At 37.5% G+C, this 19,633-nt stretch overlaps 1 protein-coding gene across 1 annotated transcript in view; it reads right to left on the reverse strand.

Moving 5' to 3' along the window:
• The window catches only part of DARS1 (aspartyl-tRNA synthetase 1), a gene marked incomplete in the record, with an annotated part of 1,501,614 nt that extends 1,486,665 nt beyond the window's left edge, over positions 1-14,949 (reverse strand). Inside the window, 1 exon segment of the mRNA XM_044074962.1 lies at positions 14,802-14,949. Within this exon segment, the coding sequence (XP_043930897.1) occupies positions 14,802-14,827 (26 nt within the window).
• Between the last annotated feature and the right edge of the window lie 4,684 nt (positions 14,950-19,633).

The raw sequence follows: 19,633 nt of genomic DNA on the forward strand, positions 1-19,633 counted from the left end.
AAATTAAACCCACCAATGTGGCAAGCTTTGCCTCCACACTCCCCTAACTAAATATACCAACTCCAAGGAACACTACTGTGGGGGTAAGGGGTAAAGTTCAACATAGTGGCCCAAGTGGTTACTTAAAAATTAAAATTGTATACAATCCCCTCTTAAGTAGCATTGCAAATTGGCAGGTATGACATGTATGTTTAAAATACCTTCACATAAATCTTTGCATTCATACATTACCCATCCTGAATCCAACACTACAACAGGCATTTAAACATCTCAACATAAGCTATTCGAACTGCTCCTATCTTCCAGTTTACTCATAACATCGTAAGTACAAAGCAAATTATAATATATCAATACTAATAAATCAGCTAGATATTCAACCCTACATCCCAAATGTCTTAAATTGCCAACTCAGTACACAGCCAGACCACGGATTCATATCTCCACTTCAACCCTTACCACACATACATTTGTTAACAAGCTACCATTATAGTGATCCTACAACTAAACACCCTATGGAACTATAAAATAAAAGACCTATTGCTATACTTTGTTTTTTTTTTTTTTGTTTGTTTTTTTAATTTTATCTAGTGCACAGATTGTTCTATTTAATTAATGGGCTACATATCAAAATCCAGCTTACTGCCTGATAAGCAGCATGGGCACCCTTAACACCTAAATTCACACATAAGGAAAACACTTACCCACTTCAATCACAAACTGATAACATTCTAATAAGGCTCACAAACTGATAACTATTCTAATAAGGCTCACAGACTGATAACTATTCTAATAAGGCTCACAGACTGATAACTATTCTAATAAGGCTCACCTTCATTAAAGCTGTAGGTGAGAAGGCACTCTCAACAGTAGCAGCTGCAGCTCAGGTTGTCAGTTTATCTAATGCCTTGTGCCAAGGCAATTTCCCCAGTTTCAAGAAGAAACTATAGAAATATTTTTCCACTTTTTACAAATGCTCCAGTTATGACACGGTAAATTAAATGCATAGCTATATTCGATAATATGCAAAACTAACCTCAGTTTACACCAAAATTCTTTACTATAAGGATTATATTTTCATTTGTGGATACTTCATGATCTTCGATCATTGTAGTATAGTATCACAATATTACTCATGTGCCAAGTAAGCTACATTATTCACACTTATGCATACTTCTATTTGTTAGACTTGTGTACTTTAATGATGTATTGTTTGTAACTTCAATTAAGCTGCAACTGTCTAATAGCTCTGTTCACTGCTGAAAAATTACTATGGAGCAGCTTGCCAACATGGTTAACAGACAATATAAATAAAATATGCCATTGCTTCATTTGTAACTGCACATTCCATTCACATATGTGCATGCCTACAACCATATTATCAATACGTACCCATTAACAATAAAAACTGTACTGCATTCATTGCAAGTTAAACAAATATCCCAAAGGTAAATATAATGAGTAAAACACCAGAAAAGCAAACAACACTACAAAAGTAACGAACATTATACTTCCATAACAAATGGAATGCCAAACAGTATGTTAACACCAGAGACGCCGTTTACACATTCTCTATACCTGTCAAAATGACACGGCAATGATGTAGCTTGACAGTTGTACCAGATGTTCGGAAAATGCATAATAGCAATGTGCATGCTTAGTATATTAAAGGCTTAAAAGGGTTAATACATTTATTCTGTTCATACTGCATGAATCTGCACAGCTATTAGAAACTTAATAAAAGACACTTTGTTCTGCTTATGCAATGAAAATATGTACAGCTACTAGAAACTTAATAAGAGACATTCTATTTCTGCTTATGCCATGAGAAAATGTGCAGCTGCTAGAAGTCTTGATAAAGAAAACAATAGATGTTTGAAAGCTTAAACCATAATCAGCACTACTTGTACCAAAGCTAGAAATGTACCTTGAATCTAGACAAAATGTATCGCATGTATTAGAACTGTACAATGGAAGAATTGAAGAGACAAGGTGGGCTAGAATAAGCCCAAGGCCAGGTTGTTTTTCTGAAATGTTTTTGCAAGACAGCAATAATCTGACCATGTCAGCATTAAGCCTGGTAACATTTTCTGTGTAACATACAGAAAGCTGTGTCCAACTACGTCAGCAGTACATTAGTAACATTTTCTGTGTGACATGAAGAGAACTGTATAAGAATAACATACTGACCACCAGAAAGTCAGACAAACCTTGTACCTACATGCTTTGTCTCCTTGCTGCAAGTAATAAAGGGTGCCTTGCTTGAACCTAACGTGTACTGATCTTTTAAAGTTTTTCCTTTTACACCAGACTAGTAGAGAGATTGCAGAAACAGCAATTTCTAGGCAGTAGTAAATGCAAGATGGGTTTGATATGAATACATCACTTTATCATTCTTCTTGTTAGTCCTCTTTGTAAGGGGGTGGCCCTTCTCCTACTTTGGAAAAAAAATACTAGGCCAGGGAGGTTAAATGGGGGGGGGGGGTGTTGCCGGGTGGCAGCCACCCTTACAAACAGACAACTAGATAGACAGGACAAACAACTCTACCTATTTGTATAACATCAATCAGAGAATAACGGGAACTGGAAGTGTTTACCTAACAGCATACAACTCAGTGCACTTGCAAAACCAGGTAATCAGAAATCAGAAACAGCACTTACGTGGGGTCAAGTGTTCACTATAAGCACCCCCAAAGTCATCTCTCTTGACAGCATATTTGAAAGAAATCCCAAACACCCAGATTAGTGGCAATACACATGACTGTAAAGATCCAATGTTGTTTGATGAAAACTATGGATACTTGACAGCAATTAAAAAATAACTAATACCCTTCCATCCACAACTCCTTTTTCTAATATACATGTGAAATCGATTCCTTCAAAAATTACACATCTAAATCAATTTAAAATCAACCAGTCTTCTAAAGATCAACCCAAACATACTATGGCAGTACAAAGTTTTGTAGCATAATTATTTATGTTATACTATCCAAACTAAAACACATTTCTTTTAAAAGTGTGAAATTTTAATATGAAACAAATCTAAACCTTGTCTTTTCTTCTAAGTACAGATTCAAAATTTACTTCTCTGATATCATAAAAGTTTGCCTTTACTGCATATTGCAATCTGAATAGCAGTACAGCCATTCACAATGATCCTGTAGCTCTACTTCAATGCATTTTGCTTCTATGCAGAGAAAGCCAAAGAAAATGTATACAAATTATAGATTCATCAGCCAATGTTCTTTGACAAACATTTTCTTTTAATGTGGCAAAATCATGACTGCAAATGTATTCTAAATAGTCTAATAACTATGACCTACATTTTTTTCATAAGATGATAAATATTTCAACCCAACCAAGCTGTGCCTAGACAAAGGCTAGTGTCTGCAAACAACCACTCCCTGGTCATGCCAACCACAGAACCTGAGCTAGGATGGAAGCTTATCAGAACTATAAAAAACAAAATAAAACAATAGAGATCTGCAGAGAGCAATGCAAAAGAAAGACAGCTATAGTTAAAGTAAATCTAATGGCTGGGGAGTTCATTGAAGGGAATTAATGGGAATACTCAATTGCCACTTCTTCTCCATATTCATAAAATACATGGATGTTGAGTTATTACATTTGGCCAGTAGAAGCACAAAGGATAAGGGGATGTTCCTATTCCATTCACAGGAGAACTTACCCACATGGAATCCAAAAATTAAAAGTAAATCAAAACAATGAGACTTGTTGTGAGGCATCCCAGAATTTTTCATCAATTAATATGAGGAATGGTGATACAATTAATCTTATTAAGAAATCACAGAAGAATAAGTGTGAAGACTGGGGGGGGGGGGGGGGGGCAAATGCTAAAGACCATCAACTCATCAGTGTGGCCTCAACTACAAAAGGAAACGATTCAACTGCTGCTGAATAAAGGAATATGTTTTCACTTCTCAAGACCACTCCAAGCTAGTCACAAGTAAATCCCACTCCAACTCTGCCATGGAACACTTCTGTGGCAGAACTCATGAACAGTCCATTAACCACACTCTTCTAAATCAAATTGTAACATAGTAGGTCTTCTAGTTTGACATCTGTCAATCAGTAAACGTCCCAGGGTATAGTTCTGGTATGTCGCATTCATTTAATTTAAAATAATATAAACAGCAGAACAGTAACGCCCAATTAAATCTCCTTTCCTTATTTCCTCCATAAATTTTTTTTTGTTTTACTTATGTCAACAGTTTATAAAACTATTGTTTATATGGATGCATATTATTTCTGTATCAAACTACTCACAGCACCATATATAAATATAGTCCAGTTGCACAGGTATAAAAACGGATGAAACTGAACTGTAAACCTATTAATCTTGATTGAAATTTCTTCCAGTATTTTGTATGAAAATGTAACTTTTTCAAATGGTCCTGTGTTTTGTACTCACCAGCATGCTCTGAAAAAAGGAGGTCCAACTGAACCAGTGCTCTATCCTGGAAAACAATTTTAAACAAACAAAGCAACCAACCGACTTACTTACCTAATTTAATCATGTCTCTTACCACTATACCCATTCCATTTTCTTTTGCAGTACTTCAAGATTATTATCAGGATGTTTGACCTACTGGAATTAGTACTTCCAGCAGCTTCTAAACAGGTTTGTAGGTTGGTACTATGCTATCGGCCATAGGGCCTATACAAGCCTAGCCATAACAATTCCCTGGATATTTACTTCCCTGGACCTCTGTCTAGCAGGGCGACTGATGTGATCCCCGGGGTGAATTTCCTATCTCCCATCCAATCCTCAAAATTCATTTTGAAGAGGGCCAACGAGGCGCTCTGCTTGACATGTATGGGCAGTCTATTCCAAGTGTGGGGAGTCTCTGGATCAGGAACCTATCCCTCCAGCATGTTTTGTTCATTGTGATGACAAGGTTTAGATACCTAGAGTGTGGCTCTGAGGGATTGGGATTTCTTTAAGTGGAGCATGTCCAACAGCTCAGGGTTTGACATGGCCTTGTATGTTAAGCAAAGATCACCCCTGAGTAGATAATATGCCACAGAGTATAGCTGGAGTTTTTTTTTTAGACGGTCAGCATAGGGTACCTGCTTTAGGCCTGTAATTCTTTTAGTGAGGTATTTCTGCGGCCTTTCCAGCAGTTGCAGATGTCTTGTGAGGTACATACCAAACGGGGCGTTTTACTCTATAATGGATTTAATGAGGGATGAGTACAGTGGGACAATGACCTCCTTTTTTCTGGATGAAAAGCCCTTAGTAATGAGGTGTGCCACACAAAAGATTTCCTGACTGTTGTGGTGATGTGGTTATTGAAGAGGAGACCACTGTCCACCTGTGTCCCTAAGTCTCTCATCACACTTTCGGTGTTTAGTGTACTGCCACCTATGTGGTAATTCATGGGTACACGTTTTTCCCAAAGGGGATAACTATACAATTCTTGGCATTAAGCTTGAGCCCAAGGCTCTGGCACCAAGCATTTGTTTCTGTAGGCCTTTTTGTAGAATATCCACATCATTTGGGGATTCAATAATGGTTCAATAATGGCTCCCAGTTAGCAGTCATCTGCGAACTTTGTTAGCCAGAGTCCCTTAGTGTTGGTCTGTACTTTAGAGAAGTAGATGCCAAACAAGAGCGATCCCAGGACTGAACCCTGAGGTACTCCACTTGTCTGGAGCTGGATTTGGAATAGGCTACTTTTACAGTCTGGGTTCTGTCAGTAGGCCAGTTAGCAACCCATCAAGTGACGTAGGGATTTATGCCCAGCTTAGTAAGTTTATCCATGATTCCAGAGCGGGGGATGGTGTTGAAGGCCTTGGCAAGGTCCAGATAGGCTGTGTGGACCGCCTTACCCTCATCCACAGCTCTGGAGACTGATTCGAAGAAATCAATCAGGTTCAGGAGACAAGATCAGCCCTTCACAAACCCAAACTGGGTGGGGTCCAGTGTTTGAAGGTTGTCAATGTCTTTGTTTAGACGTTCCATGATAATACGTTCCATGCCCTTGCTGATCAGGCTCGTCAGACTGATGGGACAGTAGTTCCCGGGATCCAAGATGGATCCCCCCTTGTGGAGTGGGATAACTGTAGCTGTGCGCCACTCAGTGGACACGAAGCCTGTGGTGAGGCTATGATTAAACATGACACTTATGTGAGGTGCCAGTTTATTTTGTAGTTCATGTAGTACACAGCCCGATATGTCATCTGGTCCCATGGATGCTGTATTCTTAGCTTTGGTGAGTGCGGTTTCTACCTGTGTGGCCACGAGTACCGGAATTTGGCAATCTTTTAGTACTGAGATGGGCCCTTTAGGATGTGAGAGAGGGGTGAAGTTGCCACCAAATCGATCTGCCAGGATATTGGCAAAATCCTTGGGATCAGTATATTTAATGCCATTCTGTTGTAGCTCAGAGCAGATCTGAGCACTGGCATTTAGATTCTTGACTTAACTATAGAATGCCTTGTGGTTGTCTTTGGAATCTTTGGCAATTTTATTTTCGTAACTAGCTTTGGAGGATTTTATGAAGAAAACCCCACAGAAGCTGTACTGCCCTAGACAACACCTATGATGAAAGAAGAAAAGGAGCTCATCCTAGAAGAGGAAGTAGGAATAGCACTGAGGAAAATGAAGTCATGGAAAGCAGCAGGCTCAGATGAGGTCACAGCAGACATGACAAAGATACTGAGTGAGAAAGGGGAGAAATGGCTCTTGCAGGTACTCATAGCAGTGAGGAGAGAAAGGTGTATTCCAGATGACTGGTGAACAAGCATACTCATGCCAGTGTACAAGAACAAAAGGGGACATCCACTACTGTGAGCAGTACAGAGATATCAAACTCCTGTTACAATGCAAGAAAGTTCTGGAGAGGGTAACTGATAAATGGATTTGCAGAATAGTAGAAAGTAAGATGGGAGATAATCAGTTTAGATTCAGATCAGAATGCAACACAACTGACTCTATGCTTGCAATGAGACAGACAGTTGAGAAGAAGCTAAAGATGAAGAGAAAGTCCAACCAAGCATTCCTAGATATGGAGAAAGCATATGACAAGGTCCCAAGAAAGCTGATTTGGGCAGTACTGCGGTGGTCTGAAGTCCAAGAAACATTGGTAGAACTAGTGCAGGCTATGTACAAGGACCCAATGACTCTCAAGTATGAACAGTGTTCAGTCTCACAGATGGGTTCCCAGTGGGAGTGGTGTACATCACGGTTCAGCTCAGAGCCCTCTGCTGTTCATACTGATGATGGATTACATTAGCAAACAGGTTAGAGGGGACAGATTAACAAAGTTGCTGTATGCAGACAATGTGGCATTACAGGCAGACTCTAAGCAAAAACTTCAGCAAAGGATAGGGGAATGAAATGCAAAACTGAAGGCACAGGGGATGAAAATGACTACAGATAAGACCGTTGTAATTGCAGCAAATGGGTAAAAATCAGAAGAAGCTAAACTTCAGATAGAAGAGAAGACAGTGGAACAGGTTAACAGCTTCAAGTATCTGGGAGGGGTGGTTGAGGAAAGGGAAGTTTGAATGAAGAGGTCAAAGCTGGAATCAGAGGTGCTGCAGCAAGATGGCACAGAGTGTGCAACCAGTACTACTGTATGGTACAGACACATAGGCAGTAAAGGCAGAGCAGATGTGAAAGCTAGACGCGATGGAAATGAAGTGGCTGAGAAGGGTGGTAGGATGCAATAAACACTGTGGGACAGATAAAGAAATGAGGATATAAGAGCAGACACAAAAGTAGCTCCAGTTGCAGAAAAGATCAAAGAGAACAGATTATGGTGGTTCGGGCACATGTGCAGAAAAAGCAGAGGACAATCTGGTGAAGAAGATTTGGGGCAGACACGAAGAAGGTAACAGGAAACGAGGGCATCCAGCAAAGAGGTGAATGGACTGTGTGATAGAAGATCTGTGACAGTCAGGCACTTGTGTCTAATAAGGCAGGAGTTCAGCATTGATTCAAGAGAGAGAGATGGCAACAGCTAACATAACACCCCAACCCCATACAGAAAATGGAAAAAAGGAGGGTTGATGATGATGCTTGAACTACTGCATTTCCTTTTCTATTTACATTAAAAATGTCTGCCAGTTAGCTGAGGGAGATATTGAGGATCTGCTTCTTGTGCTGCAGGGTTTGATTCCTTCAGCCTCAACTAGCCTACTGTACTATTCTGAGCAATTCACTTAGCCAAAACAATGCCTAGGACAACTGAGAAATTGGGCTAGTTTCCTCAGTCTTCTTCTGCACTTCATGTCTAGAAACAACTTATGAGCCTACAAGTCTACATCACATTTTCATCCGTCTTTGCTTTGAAATAATTTCTTTTACAATTTTATATTGTTTTTATTGTTACTTGTTAGAAGTTTACATTTGCTGTAATTAATTAAAAATTACTTACTATATTCCGTAAACTTCTAACCAACAAATACATTTCAGGAGATTTGCTGGATCTTTCCCCCTTGGGTCTCCACTGTAAAATGGGAACTCCCAAATCAAAATTTCTTATTAACAAAGAAAGACAAACTAAGTGTAAGAGAATGGGCAAAACTCCAAATAGAGAGTAGTTATCATTTAAGCAAGTGAAAATGAAGAATTTGAACTCACTTTTAACAGCACTTTGAAATGCTTATTTACAAACTTTTAACAGCATTTAAGTCTCTTGTTGCTTCAATGTTAAAACAAAGTATGTACACTTGTGTACTGAACAAGCTCTAGCAGCAGCTCAAAAAAGTACTTTTAATATCTAGTTTTACATCAAGTGTTCATATTAAATTAAAGTAAAGAAGAGTGGTAGTCTGCTCAAAGGGGAAAACAATAAGAACAATTGAAAATCGCCTCTGATTTGAATCAGCAAAAACCCAAATGTTCATGCTGTGCGTCCATGATTACAAAACGTCAAAAGCTGTCTATTATATATAAAGTAACAGGCAGCTTGAACTGCTTTTCAAAAGAGACTAGGCCCAGCACCTCAATCTCCACCAAACATATAACCCAACTCCTTGGCCACACAAAAATGAAGAGTGAAACTTCCCAGTATAGCAAACAGTAGTCTCAAGAAATGAAGTTTCACTCTAACAGAGCAGAAAAAGCTATTCCAAAGATGTTGAACCTTGGACACATGAGAAAACCACGAAAAAAAAACAGTGCATTCCAGCACTTAAAGTTTTAAAGCTCCTAATCAGCATGTAGCTTAAGAAAGCAGCTCTCAAGACAGCACTGCCTATGCAGTCTTACAGAGTAACCTAATTACAGCTGGTTTAACTGCCCCTTAACAATGAAATCACACAGTTTCTTCCCAAACAAACCCAATCATTTTGCTAATGCCACAGCATATACTCATGTTAAAGTAGCAGCCATCCTGACCAAAGCAACTATCAGCAGTAAGACAACAATGTTAAAATACAAGTATATGAAGACAAAGACAATTTTTTTTAATGGATGATATCTCCCACTATGTGTCAGAGACTCCCCAACATGCTTAACCCTTAGTGACTACCGAGCTTTAGAGCACATGATGTAATTATACAGTGTTTCCTTTCCACATCAATATCTTACCTCCCACTTCAATGTCTGCTGTATTTGTACCACTTAGGTCTTGCTGCACTGAACTTAAGCTATAAGGCATTCAACCAGTGCACTAACCTTTTCATCTACTCCATGTCATTTTTCCATCTAAACCCTACTGCAAGTATCTGCATCAACAATGAAAGGATACATTTTCCCTCCAGTCCCTCTGCAAAGTCACTCATATAGGCACTGACAAGAACTGAACCCAGAAACTAATCCTGCAAGTAAACTAACATAATTTCCCTTTTTTCAGTGATACAGTGAATTACATTTAATATTTCAAGTTTTGGTCCAAGATGTCAACCCTGGATATACTCACATTCAGCAAGCTTGCACATAAATCATCTTTTGTGGAACTGTCCAAATCCCTTAATATAAGCTAAGTATACTATATCCACAAGGTCTCCAGTACAATGATGACCAACTCAAAGCAACACTTTTAAAGCTCTGCTATCCAAATGATCCACAGTAAAGGAGAAACATGTCAGTAACTGGTAAAATATATTCCACTTGTCTTACAAGATCTTCCTGCTATGTAATTCTACTATTTTTCCAACAGTAATTTATCTACATGTAACTAATCCATCTTTGTCATGTTTGGAATGTTAACAGTTCTACAGTCTTTTCAGAATTCTGTTATAAATCAGACCAAGCCCCTTTATGCTGCCCACCACTTTCCACTTTAAGGAGGCAACACACTTGTGTTTAAGGAGTGATCACTATCTCTTCTATAAAGATGACTTGCCTACTTTCAAAATCTGAATTTGAAAGTAAAGAGTTACTCAGGTTCAACACCCTACCACCTTACAATCCCACTCTACTTGTAGCCCTTTCTAAAGTCTAGTTATATATCACTTAATATTTCTCTTTGATCCTTAATGCATAAATTCACAGGATGTATCTTGTTCCAAGGTGGTCACTATATTTCCTTTGTACTGGTTCTCTGATCTTGAGACTACTTTCATTTTCTTCCTGCTTTTTTCACCTGCACTTTGTGCTTCCCTGTGTACTTCAACAATATTTTTCCTCTCACCTATTTAAAGGGCTAGAGTGGCCGTTTCTATCACTTTATGCATGTACTTCACACAATGCAGTAGGTGAGGATGAAGTATTTTTTTTTCTTCACACTTATTCCCACTTTCCTTCCAGACAATTTCATAATGCTTTTCAGATGGCATGCTTTCACTCCACTTAAGTAAATCAGCTTAGCATCTAACATTCTTACCTGGGCACATCTTTACTCTGTGGCTTTATCTACTATGACTAACAGTACTTTCTGGCCACGTCTTCCTCACAGGGTTTTGAAGATCTTTGTGCAAGATTACATCTCATCTCTAGTCAGAAAACTAAACATAAGATCTTCCCCCCTTCTTTCAGGTACACTCCTTGTAAGATACTGAGAACGTAACTCTTCACTGCACATACTTCAACATCTCATATTCAAGTCTCCATATCAGCAACATCTCATCCTTTTCCGTCATTTTACATGCCCCTATCATTACTTTGTCCATTTCCTTCTCATGCAAAAAGTGTCCTCTAAACAATAACCTTGCAGCCTGTGTGGTTCTTGCCAGTTTCCAGAATGATCCAGACTATTTACTGTTATTCATGTTACTATAAGCCCTTCTTTTTAACCTTCTTGTCACTCTTTTAGGGTTCCAACCTAGCAAATCACCATTCCAGCTATGGTTCTAGTCCCTTCATACTTTTAACCCAGACTCTCTATCATTTCCCTCTGTACACTATCTTCACTACCCTTCTAATCAGCTATTTCCCTCTTCTAATACACTTCTTCCATTTCAATTATTCCTATCTGAAACCAACTCTATAACTCCAAAACTAACTGTAAAGCTATTACTCTACACAAAATAAGCATATTGTGTGTATTTCTAAATCAGCAAGGTAATACTACTACATTTTTGTTACAATACATCAATTTTAAGAAACAATATTTATCTGTATCAGAACAAAAATCAAGATATGTAAATACCTGTCACTTGTTAAATATTTTTGTTTTATGTTTATTTTATGTACTTTATGTGGAGCTTTTCTCCCTGATCTCGGCTGAAAATGGGTTTCTGACCCAGTTAGACTTCCCTGGTCAACAAATATCAATCGACCGATAAATAAATACATAAATAAATAAATAAAGTGATCCATGATTCTGCAACTCTCATAACGGCCAGACAGCTATCAGTTCAGTTATGATTCTCTGTACATCAAGTTTCTGTGACTGTCACAATTATAAATATGCAGCACTCTCCTAAGACAACTTACCTGTTTGGGGTGCTTGTTACATTGCAAAACCTCCCACTTTTGCAAAATACACGTTACAATATTTCAGGCCTCATCTCTGAAGGTTACACCACCAGGCACTTGAAGTGTTAACTACCACTGCTATAATGAGTGAAAGCGTAATTATTCCTTACAATACAGAAACCAGTCTATTACAATCTTCTTCTTCTTCTTTCGGCTTTTCCCGGTTAGGGGTCGCCACAGCGGATCACCTGTCCGCTCATGATTGGCAGTGGAGTTTTACAGTGTCGAGTTGCCAGCCCGGCACCCAACCTTCCACAGAAGGCACACACACACACCTAGGGCCAATTTGGAATATCCAATCCACCTGCAGCATGTCTTTGGGATGTGGGACCTATTACAATTCTGTTTGAGAAAAGGTGCATGTATGACAGATGTCCAGAAATATAAACACACTGATTTCTGCCACGTCTACAACTAACCATAGCAGGATATAGAAATAAAAATTTAGAAAAAAAATATTAACATCATAAAGAAGAAAATGCACTTTAAAAATTATAATATGGCTTTCTAAAGTCAACAAACTGACTCAAGTTATATTTAAGCGTAGTGCTCCTGCTACAGTTTACATACCTATGGACATTTCTACTGAGTGACAAACATAAGTGGGTGTATTCTGACTAACTGACAGCTTCATACTGACATACTAGGCCCAATACAACATTACTACGTACAATTAATAAAGGATTTAATAAAAACAATTGCCATTTCAATGTACTGATTACACTGCAAATGCAGTATCAAAAGGCATTACATCACATAATGCAGCATTCTGGGAACCTGCTACCTAAATATACTTTTATTAATTCTTGAATTAATAAAAAGTGTACATTTTTATAAAAAATATTTTTAGTATGTACAGCATCCAATGTTAAATATTACAATATGCAATTTAAAGATCTCCCTCATACCTCAACTTCAAAAAAAAAAAAAAAGGAATGAAACAAATCTGGTTGTAAATTTAAGGAGGGTTGTCAGTCCCCCCATATATTGTTTTGGCATATTTGTTAAAACACATTTGTTATAAAAATAAAAAAAATAAAAAAAAAGGCTACAGCAAGGACCAAAATGTACTGCAATCAATTACTGTTGTGTGCTGGTTGAAATGATCCCTTACTTTTTACTAAAATCATTTCATTTTTATAAAAATAAAATTAACCACTGCCATAATGTATGGCATAATGTACACACAGCACCATTTATTGAGTCCTAACGGTACTCTTCTGATGCTTATAAGTAATGTTTCTCTATGGCAAAATAGTGGAGGGAGATTACATGCATTACAATTATGGATACCTACACAAGGGATGTTCTGTTGCATTTTTTTTTTTAATTTCAATTTTTTCACAGCATTAATGAAGTGCTGTAGGTGGATTGAACACTCTAAATTGGCCCTAGGTATGTGTGTGCCTTCTGTGGAAGGTTGGGCGCTGAGCTGGCAACTCGACACCGTAAAAAAAAACTTCACTGCCAATCATGAGCAGACAGGTGATCCGTTGTGGCAACCCCTAACTGGGAAAAGCCGAAAGAAGAAGAAGAATGAAGTCAGCAGAATGAATTTCTCAGAAGCTGCAGTAAGTAATAATGGAATGGGACTTTCACATAAGCTGTGATGCTGCAACCAGTGTTTTTATTACTTACGTTATGTGCATTTTTGAGCATAATGAATTTAACATAAATTATGGTATAAAGGTGCCTTCATCGTAAACTGTTATGCTGCAATCAATGTTTTTATTTCTTGCGTAATGTATCTTTTGTCCCCGTCAGTCAATGTTATGTGCCTGTCTGTCAAAAGAGCCTGACAATAAACAAGACTTGCTGATGCCATTTGGGGGGGGGGGGGGGGGGCACTGTGATTCAATTAACTGTTGACTCTTGTTCTCTCAAGAAGAGCAACACAGTAGCAAACTTCTTGATGCTCTAACCATAACCACGCTGTTTGTTCTCTTTAGGAAAATAGTGAAAAGGGTAGATGATGCACACATATCTTCTATATACTGTACCTCATGTTTTAGAAAAGATGGCACAGGAACAACTAAAGCTTTTTAAATTCTACTTTTGTTCCATCAAAGTCTTTCTGGACTTCAACTGGTCAATAAAACCACGTGAAACGTAATTCCAGGTCTGCATGCACTGAATAAATATGAATCATCACCCTTTTCACAACACATATAATACAGAAGTGAAGTAAATGGGAAATTCTGATAAATAAACTAGTCATAAAACCGTGAAACATGAAACTTTCACTGGTGTGAAAAGTCTATATGATTGCCGATCAACTATCCTGATGATACCACCTCCCACTATTTTATTCGGGAATCGCTGGAAAGGGTTGTTGTGTCCTTCTGGTAGCAAGGGCAAAGCTAAATGGTCCGCTCATCTTGTCTGTTTCACTCAGAGATTGTGCTCCTAAAACGAACACACCTCAAAACTCTTAAGAAAAGCACCCAGCAACTTAAAAAAAAGAAAAAAAAAAAAATCTGCAACACTCTCTTGCATGGATCCTTCAGTCTACAAAATCGACACCGCAATGTGTATACTATGAAATGAAATTACCGTTTGAAAACAATATTTTTCACTGGAGTCACTTATTTTGTGCAAATAGCATTTTAATGTAGACTACCCTAAACAGTCCCAGCATAATTTGCAAAATTAAACAGAACTATTACTGTCAACTGCACCAAATGCCGGTTAATTAACAAATACAGCATAATGAATGAAACCGTTTGACAATCATACTGACACAAGTCACAAGCAAATTCGACAACCAATAACATAGTTGTGACAGCTGCGTCTGCTCTTTCACAGAGCTGATGCAATCCACCAACAACACTGCAATTTAAAGTCAACTTCGAACCAGGTTCTATTTTACCTCCCGAACAAATAATTTAGTTTTACATCAGACATCCCTTACCCTTTATTATCTTCTTCTTTAATCATTTTTGACCACGAAATGCAACTTCTAAGATACTTAAAAAGAAAAAAATATATAAATTGTTGTACTGTGCTTTAGAACAAGCAATCAGGACTACAGACCGCAAGCATGGAAAGGGGAATATTTTAGTGCAACACCGACTAATAGCAGTACTTCCTGCTGTTCTTGGCAGGGAACGTAGTGCAACCGATATTTGAGTCCGGTTTCTTGGCATTAAAGTGTACCATACCTTTCAACTGTCGTCGATTTTTACTTGTGTTGTAGCACTCTTCTTCTTAACCCCATGTTAAAACGGTGACTTTTGGAAAAAATACGGCGAATTATACTTAATAAATAATGGCAGTAATTATGCATTTTTGCTGTTGTTTGTAGTGTGATCTTTATTCGTACTTAACATTTTTATTTGTTTGTGTTCGTTGTGTGGAAAAGTGTTGAAGAACGTATTTTTCCGGCCCATATAAGTAACGGTAACAAAAAAGTATATGGAGTGAGCAGGATTCCCACATTTTGTTAACACAGGAGCATATAGTGGAGGACAATTGACCCCAGTTTTACCTTTTCTATCGTAACATTTTTGATTTTCTAGTAAATCGGTATTACATCATCCTTAGGGATGCCACCTTTTCAAATGGCCAAAGTAGGACATTTTTGGTACAAATATCAGATTTTACAGGCCGACACATACCCACGGTCAGTACAAAGGTTAGAACTTAACATTTTTGCCTAAGTAAAAGCTTATTCTTGTAGCATTTTAGTTGCTTGTTCTGTTTCTTATAACCTGTAGGTATGTTAGATGCATAAATTCTGTTTTATGCAGCTATTACATAAAATATAGGAAAAAAAGTTTGCCTAAAATCTCAGAACATTTGCCATTTTTACAATTTTTTGTCAGGACACAACTTCCCAAAGAGGGACTGTCCCTCTTAAAGTGGGTAACCCTAATCATCTTATATTGGCAGACATCAGTTTCATACTTCTTGTTTAGAAAAAATACCATTTTAGGTGAGTTAGAGTAATATTTTGAGTTCCTGATTTTAGGCCTTTGTCACCCCAAGATTTTTGGATTTTTTTCCCTGATTCATGATTAAAGAAGCGGAGGGCTATTTGGGGGGGGGGGGGGGGTTTGTACTGGAGACGGAAAATATGTAAACACTCATATACACAGTATTTGCACAAGTCATTTTGTGCTTTAATTTTTTTCTTACCTTATGCATAAACTGATGTATGCAAGACGAGTAGCTCAATATGCTATAGTTCATGAAAGTGGTACATGAACAGCAAATGCATTACCAATAAAGATGGTTTTGTACTTGGTAAATTCAAGCAAATGCCCAATGCATGCCTAGTGATAGTGGAGTATGGATATAGAATACTTATTATATAGCAGAATAATTGGAAGTATGGTAGCAGATGGATGATAGAAGGTATTGCTACACCAGAAGCAAGTCAGAAGAGCCTTGAGTCAACTAATTTGATAGTCAGAAGACCTTGTTCGTAGATCCATAGAATTTACAAGGTAGAGTCAATTTATTGAGCATAACCACGTGATCTTGCAAATACCCACCCCCATAGGGCACCTCATACCCCCAAGAGGGAAAAATAGGACAGCCCTGGGAAGAATTTTCAGTTGCCCATATCATCAAGGTTTGCATTAAAAAAGCAAGATATCACTCTATTTTATATGTAACAAACGATTATTCCAAAGATGTGGGAAGCATTAATTAATAAATCCATCCCTCTAGTTTGTCTTATTGATTTGTTTATGGTGATTTAAGTGCAGTTTCAGTGCTATGGAGCCATTTGTTTTGTGGATGTTTAGAGGATCAAGGAGGGTTAGGTCCTTGACAGCACAAAATGATTGACGTAAATCACAATGCAAGAATCTGTAAAAATATGGAAATAGAAAGGAAATAAGTTTAAACTGGATAAGTACGAGACTCTTTTTTTTTAAACCATAACCTGGACTAAATAAAGGCAGATCAGAGTCACAGAACTGACTTAAGAAAAAAGTAGAGCTAACAGTGTTGGTGGGCTGCTCCAGTGACCCCCTTTCAGCCACAACCCATGCCGAAATGGCAGTTAAACAGTAACAGCAAATTGACGATATACAGTATTACAGATGTTGCATCCTTGCAACCCATTAAAGTCACACAATTATTCTATATAAAAAAACCTTTACTGTCATATATATATATATATATATATGTGTGTGTGTATTTATTCATACACACACAAACATATAGGATATTACAGAAGTTGTGTATTTTATTGTTTGTTTGTGTCTTTCGGCTTTTCCCGGTTAGGGGTCGCCACAGTGGAACTCCGGTCCGCTAATAATTGGTAGTAGATTTTTACGTGCCGAGTTGCCAGCTATGATGCACAACGTTCAACGAAGATATGCCCATTCACGCATGTCTCCACACAGAAGACGCTTTAACTGAGAATCGAACAAGACAACGTCTTACTGTGAGGCGACAATGCTACCGCAGCACTACCACCACAGCCTAAGTTAAGTGTATTTTATAATGTATGCATATGTACACTTGGTATTGTGTAGGATTTCAACTTGGTAACTATATTTGAAAGAAGGGTGATTGCTATTCTTTATTACAATGCTGGCCTGGGTTTATGATTTCCCATTACCAAAGCAAGATGAATTTATACTCTGTTGAGGTATTTCATGGGGTTTCTTTTTAAATATTTTGGAGTATGTGATTTTTCTGATTTCTTGCTAGAGTCTGTTACATGAGGCTGACACTAGCTTTCCGAATGTTTTTTTTTCCTCCTGTGTTTTTTCTGAAGGGTAGTTTGATTAGGGTTATGGAGTCATCAGTGGACAATCGTATTGGGTAAATAGTATCTGTGGGTTGAAGTTTAGAGGCTAGAGGTGGGCAATACCTGCAGTTAAGGATCTAAAAAGTGAAACAGTTAAGTTGTAGAATAGACCTTACTATAATGTATTGCAGGGTACATAGCAGATATGCAACAAATAAGTAAAAATAGTTATCACACATATGGACTAAGTTATTAACAATACCTCAACTGCGCAAGAACTTTTAATTCACAAATAAGTATAGTAGCATGTAAGACAGTATAAATAGTCAGACCAACTATATTTTAAGTAAGTGAAAAAGAAATTAATATATAATACTGGATGTAGGGCACTGGATCGACTGTGCACCTACACTGACACGAATCCCAACATGAAAACATTGAAACTTCAAATGCCAATAGAGTCTTTGCATGTTACAGGGATTACCCTGGAGCAGAGCAAACCAAGCATAAGTATTTTTGCAAGGGGGCAAGCTCCCCATGCCCTCTACACCCCCACTATATATATATATATATATATATATATATATATATATATATATATATATATTTATTTAGGGTCTATATCATATAATCAAACTTTTAATAGTTCGAATCACTGAACATCGAATTCAAGTGATCGAACTATTAAAAGTCCGAATCCCTATTAAAACTATTTTTAAGTATTTTTAAACAAAAAGAACAAAACATAAAGGGTGTAAGCAGGGGGGCAAGCCACCCTGCATCCCCACACCACCCCGCTCTTTAAATATACCAACTCTGAGATCACCCTACAGTGTAGGAAACGGAAATCTTCAGTTTTCGCACTGTATTGCACTGAAGTGCGATCTCGGAGTTAGTATATTTAAAGAGCGGTGGGTGTGGTGTTTGCAGCCCTCCACGTGGGTGGTGCAGGAGGGCTTGCCCCCCTGCTTACACCCTTTAGTTTTTGTTTTTTTCATTTAAAAATAGTTTTAATAGGGATTTGGACTTTTAATTGTTGGATCACTTGAGTTCGATGTTCAGTGATTCCAACTATTAAAAGTTCGATTCTATGATATAGACCCTATATATATATATATATATATATATATATATATATATATATATATATTCACACTAACTCTGAGATGGCTCTGTCCCTGGGGAAAGGGAAAATTCCTCTGTCTGGGACTTTTCGATCTTGCACACCTGTCAACCATCTGTTTGCATAAATCAAATGGTGTCAACAAAACAGGTGCTGGTGTAGGTGCATAGTCAAGCCAGTGCCCTACACACATAATATTAGATATCTATATGTACAGACAAGTGAAGACAATAATAAAAGAAAAAAAAAAATATATATATATATATATATATATATATATATGGGTACAAACAATTAGTGGTATAAGTATTTCTAATGAAGACTTTAGAGTCATAAGAAGAAAATAACTAGGACATTATACATACTGTGCAAGTGAAATTGTATATTACACTTTACAAGGAGAATATGCTGTAAACCTATTCCAAAAGATAATTCAAACATTGCAGTGAAATATGGCCATATAGATATCATGGGTGGGAAGAGATAAGACCTAGACTGCAAATTCATGATAATTTATTAACAAGGTAAAAAATATGAAAGAGATGAGAAAATGAATGGAACTGAGAAGAAGTTTGAATGTAACAGAGATATGCCATAAAGAGTTTCCAATTGCAAAGAAAGTCGGACAAATACTTGAAAAAAAAAAATAAAAGACCAAAGAAAGGAAAGTGGAATAGAGTGATATAACAGAGGTGAGTGCGAAAAAGGACACAGGTAAAGGAATGCCATGGAAGATTAGTGCGATTATGTAATAAAATAAGCTGCAGTAGAGTTCAATTGCAAGAATGCAGTGAAGAAGAGAACTGAAATATTCTCATCTAGACTGTGTAAAACATTGATATGTTTATTTCTGTAAAAGGATGTGCATAAAGTACAGTTTTAAAAAGTTCATAATCATAAGTGAATGAGGTAG

Source organism: Protopterus annectens, chromosome 6.part0 (assembly GCF_019279795.1).
Source record: "Protopterus annectens isolate FY-2018-M chromosome 6.part0, PAN1.0, whole genome shotgun sequence".
Lineage (NCBI taxonomy): Eukaryota > Metazoa > Chordata > Ceratodontiformes > Protopteridae > Protopterus > Protopterus annectens.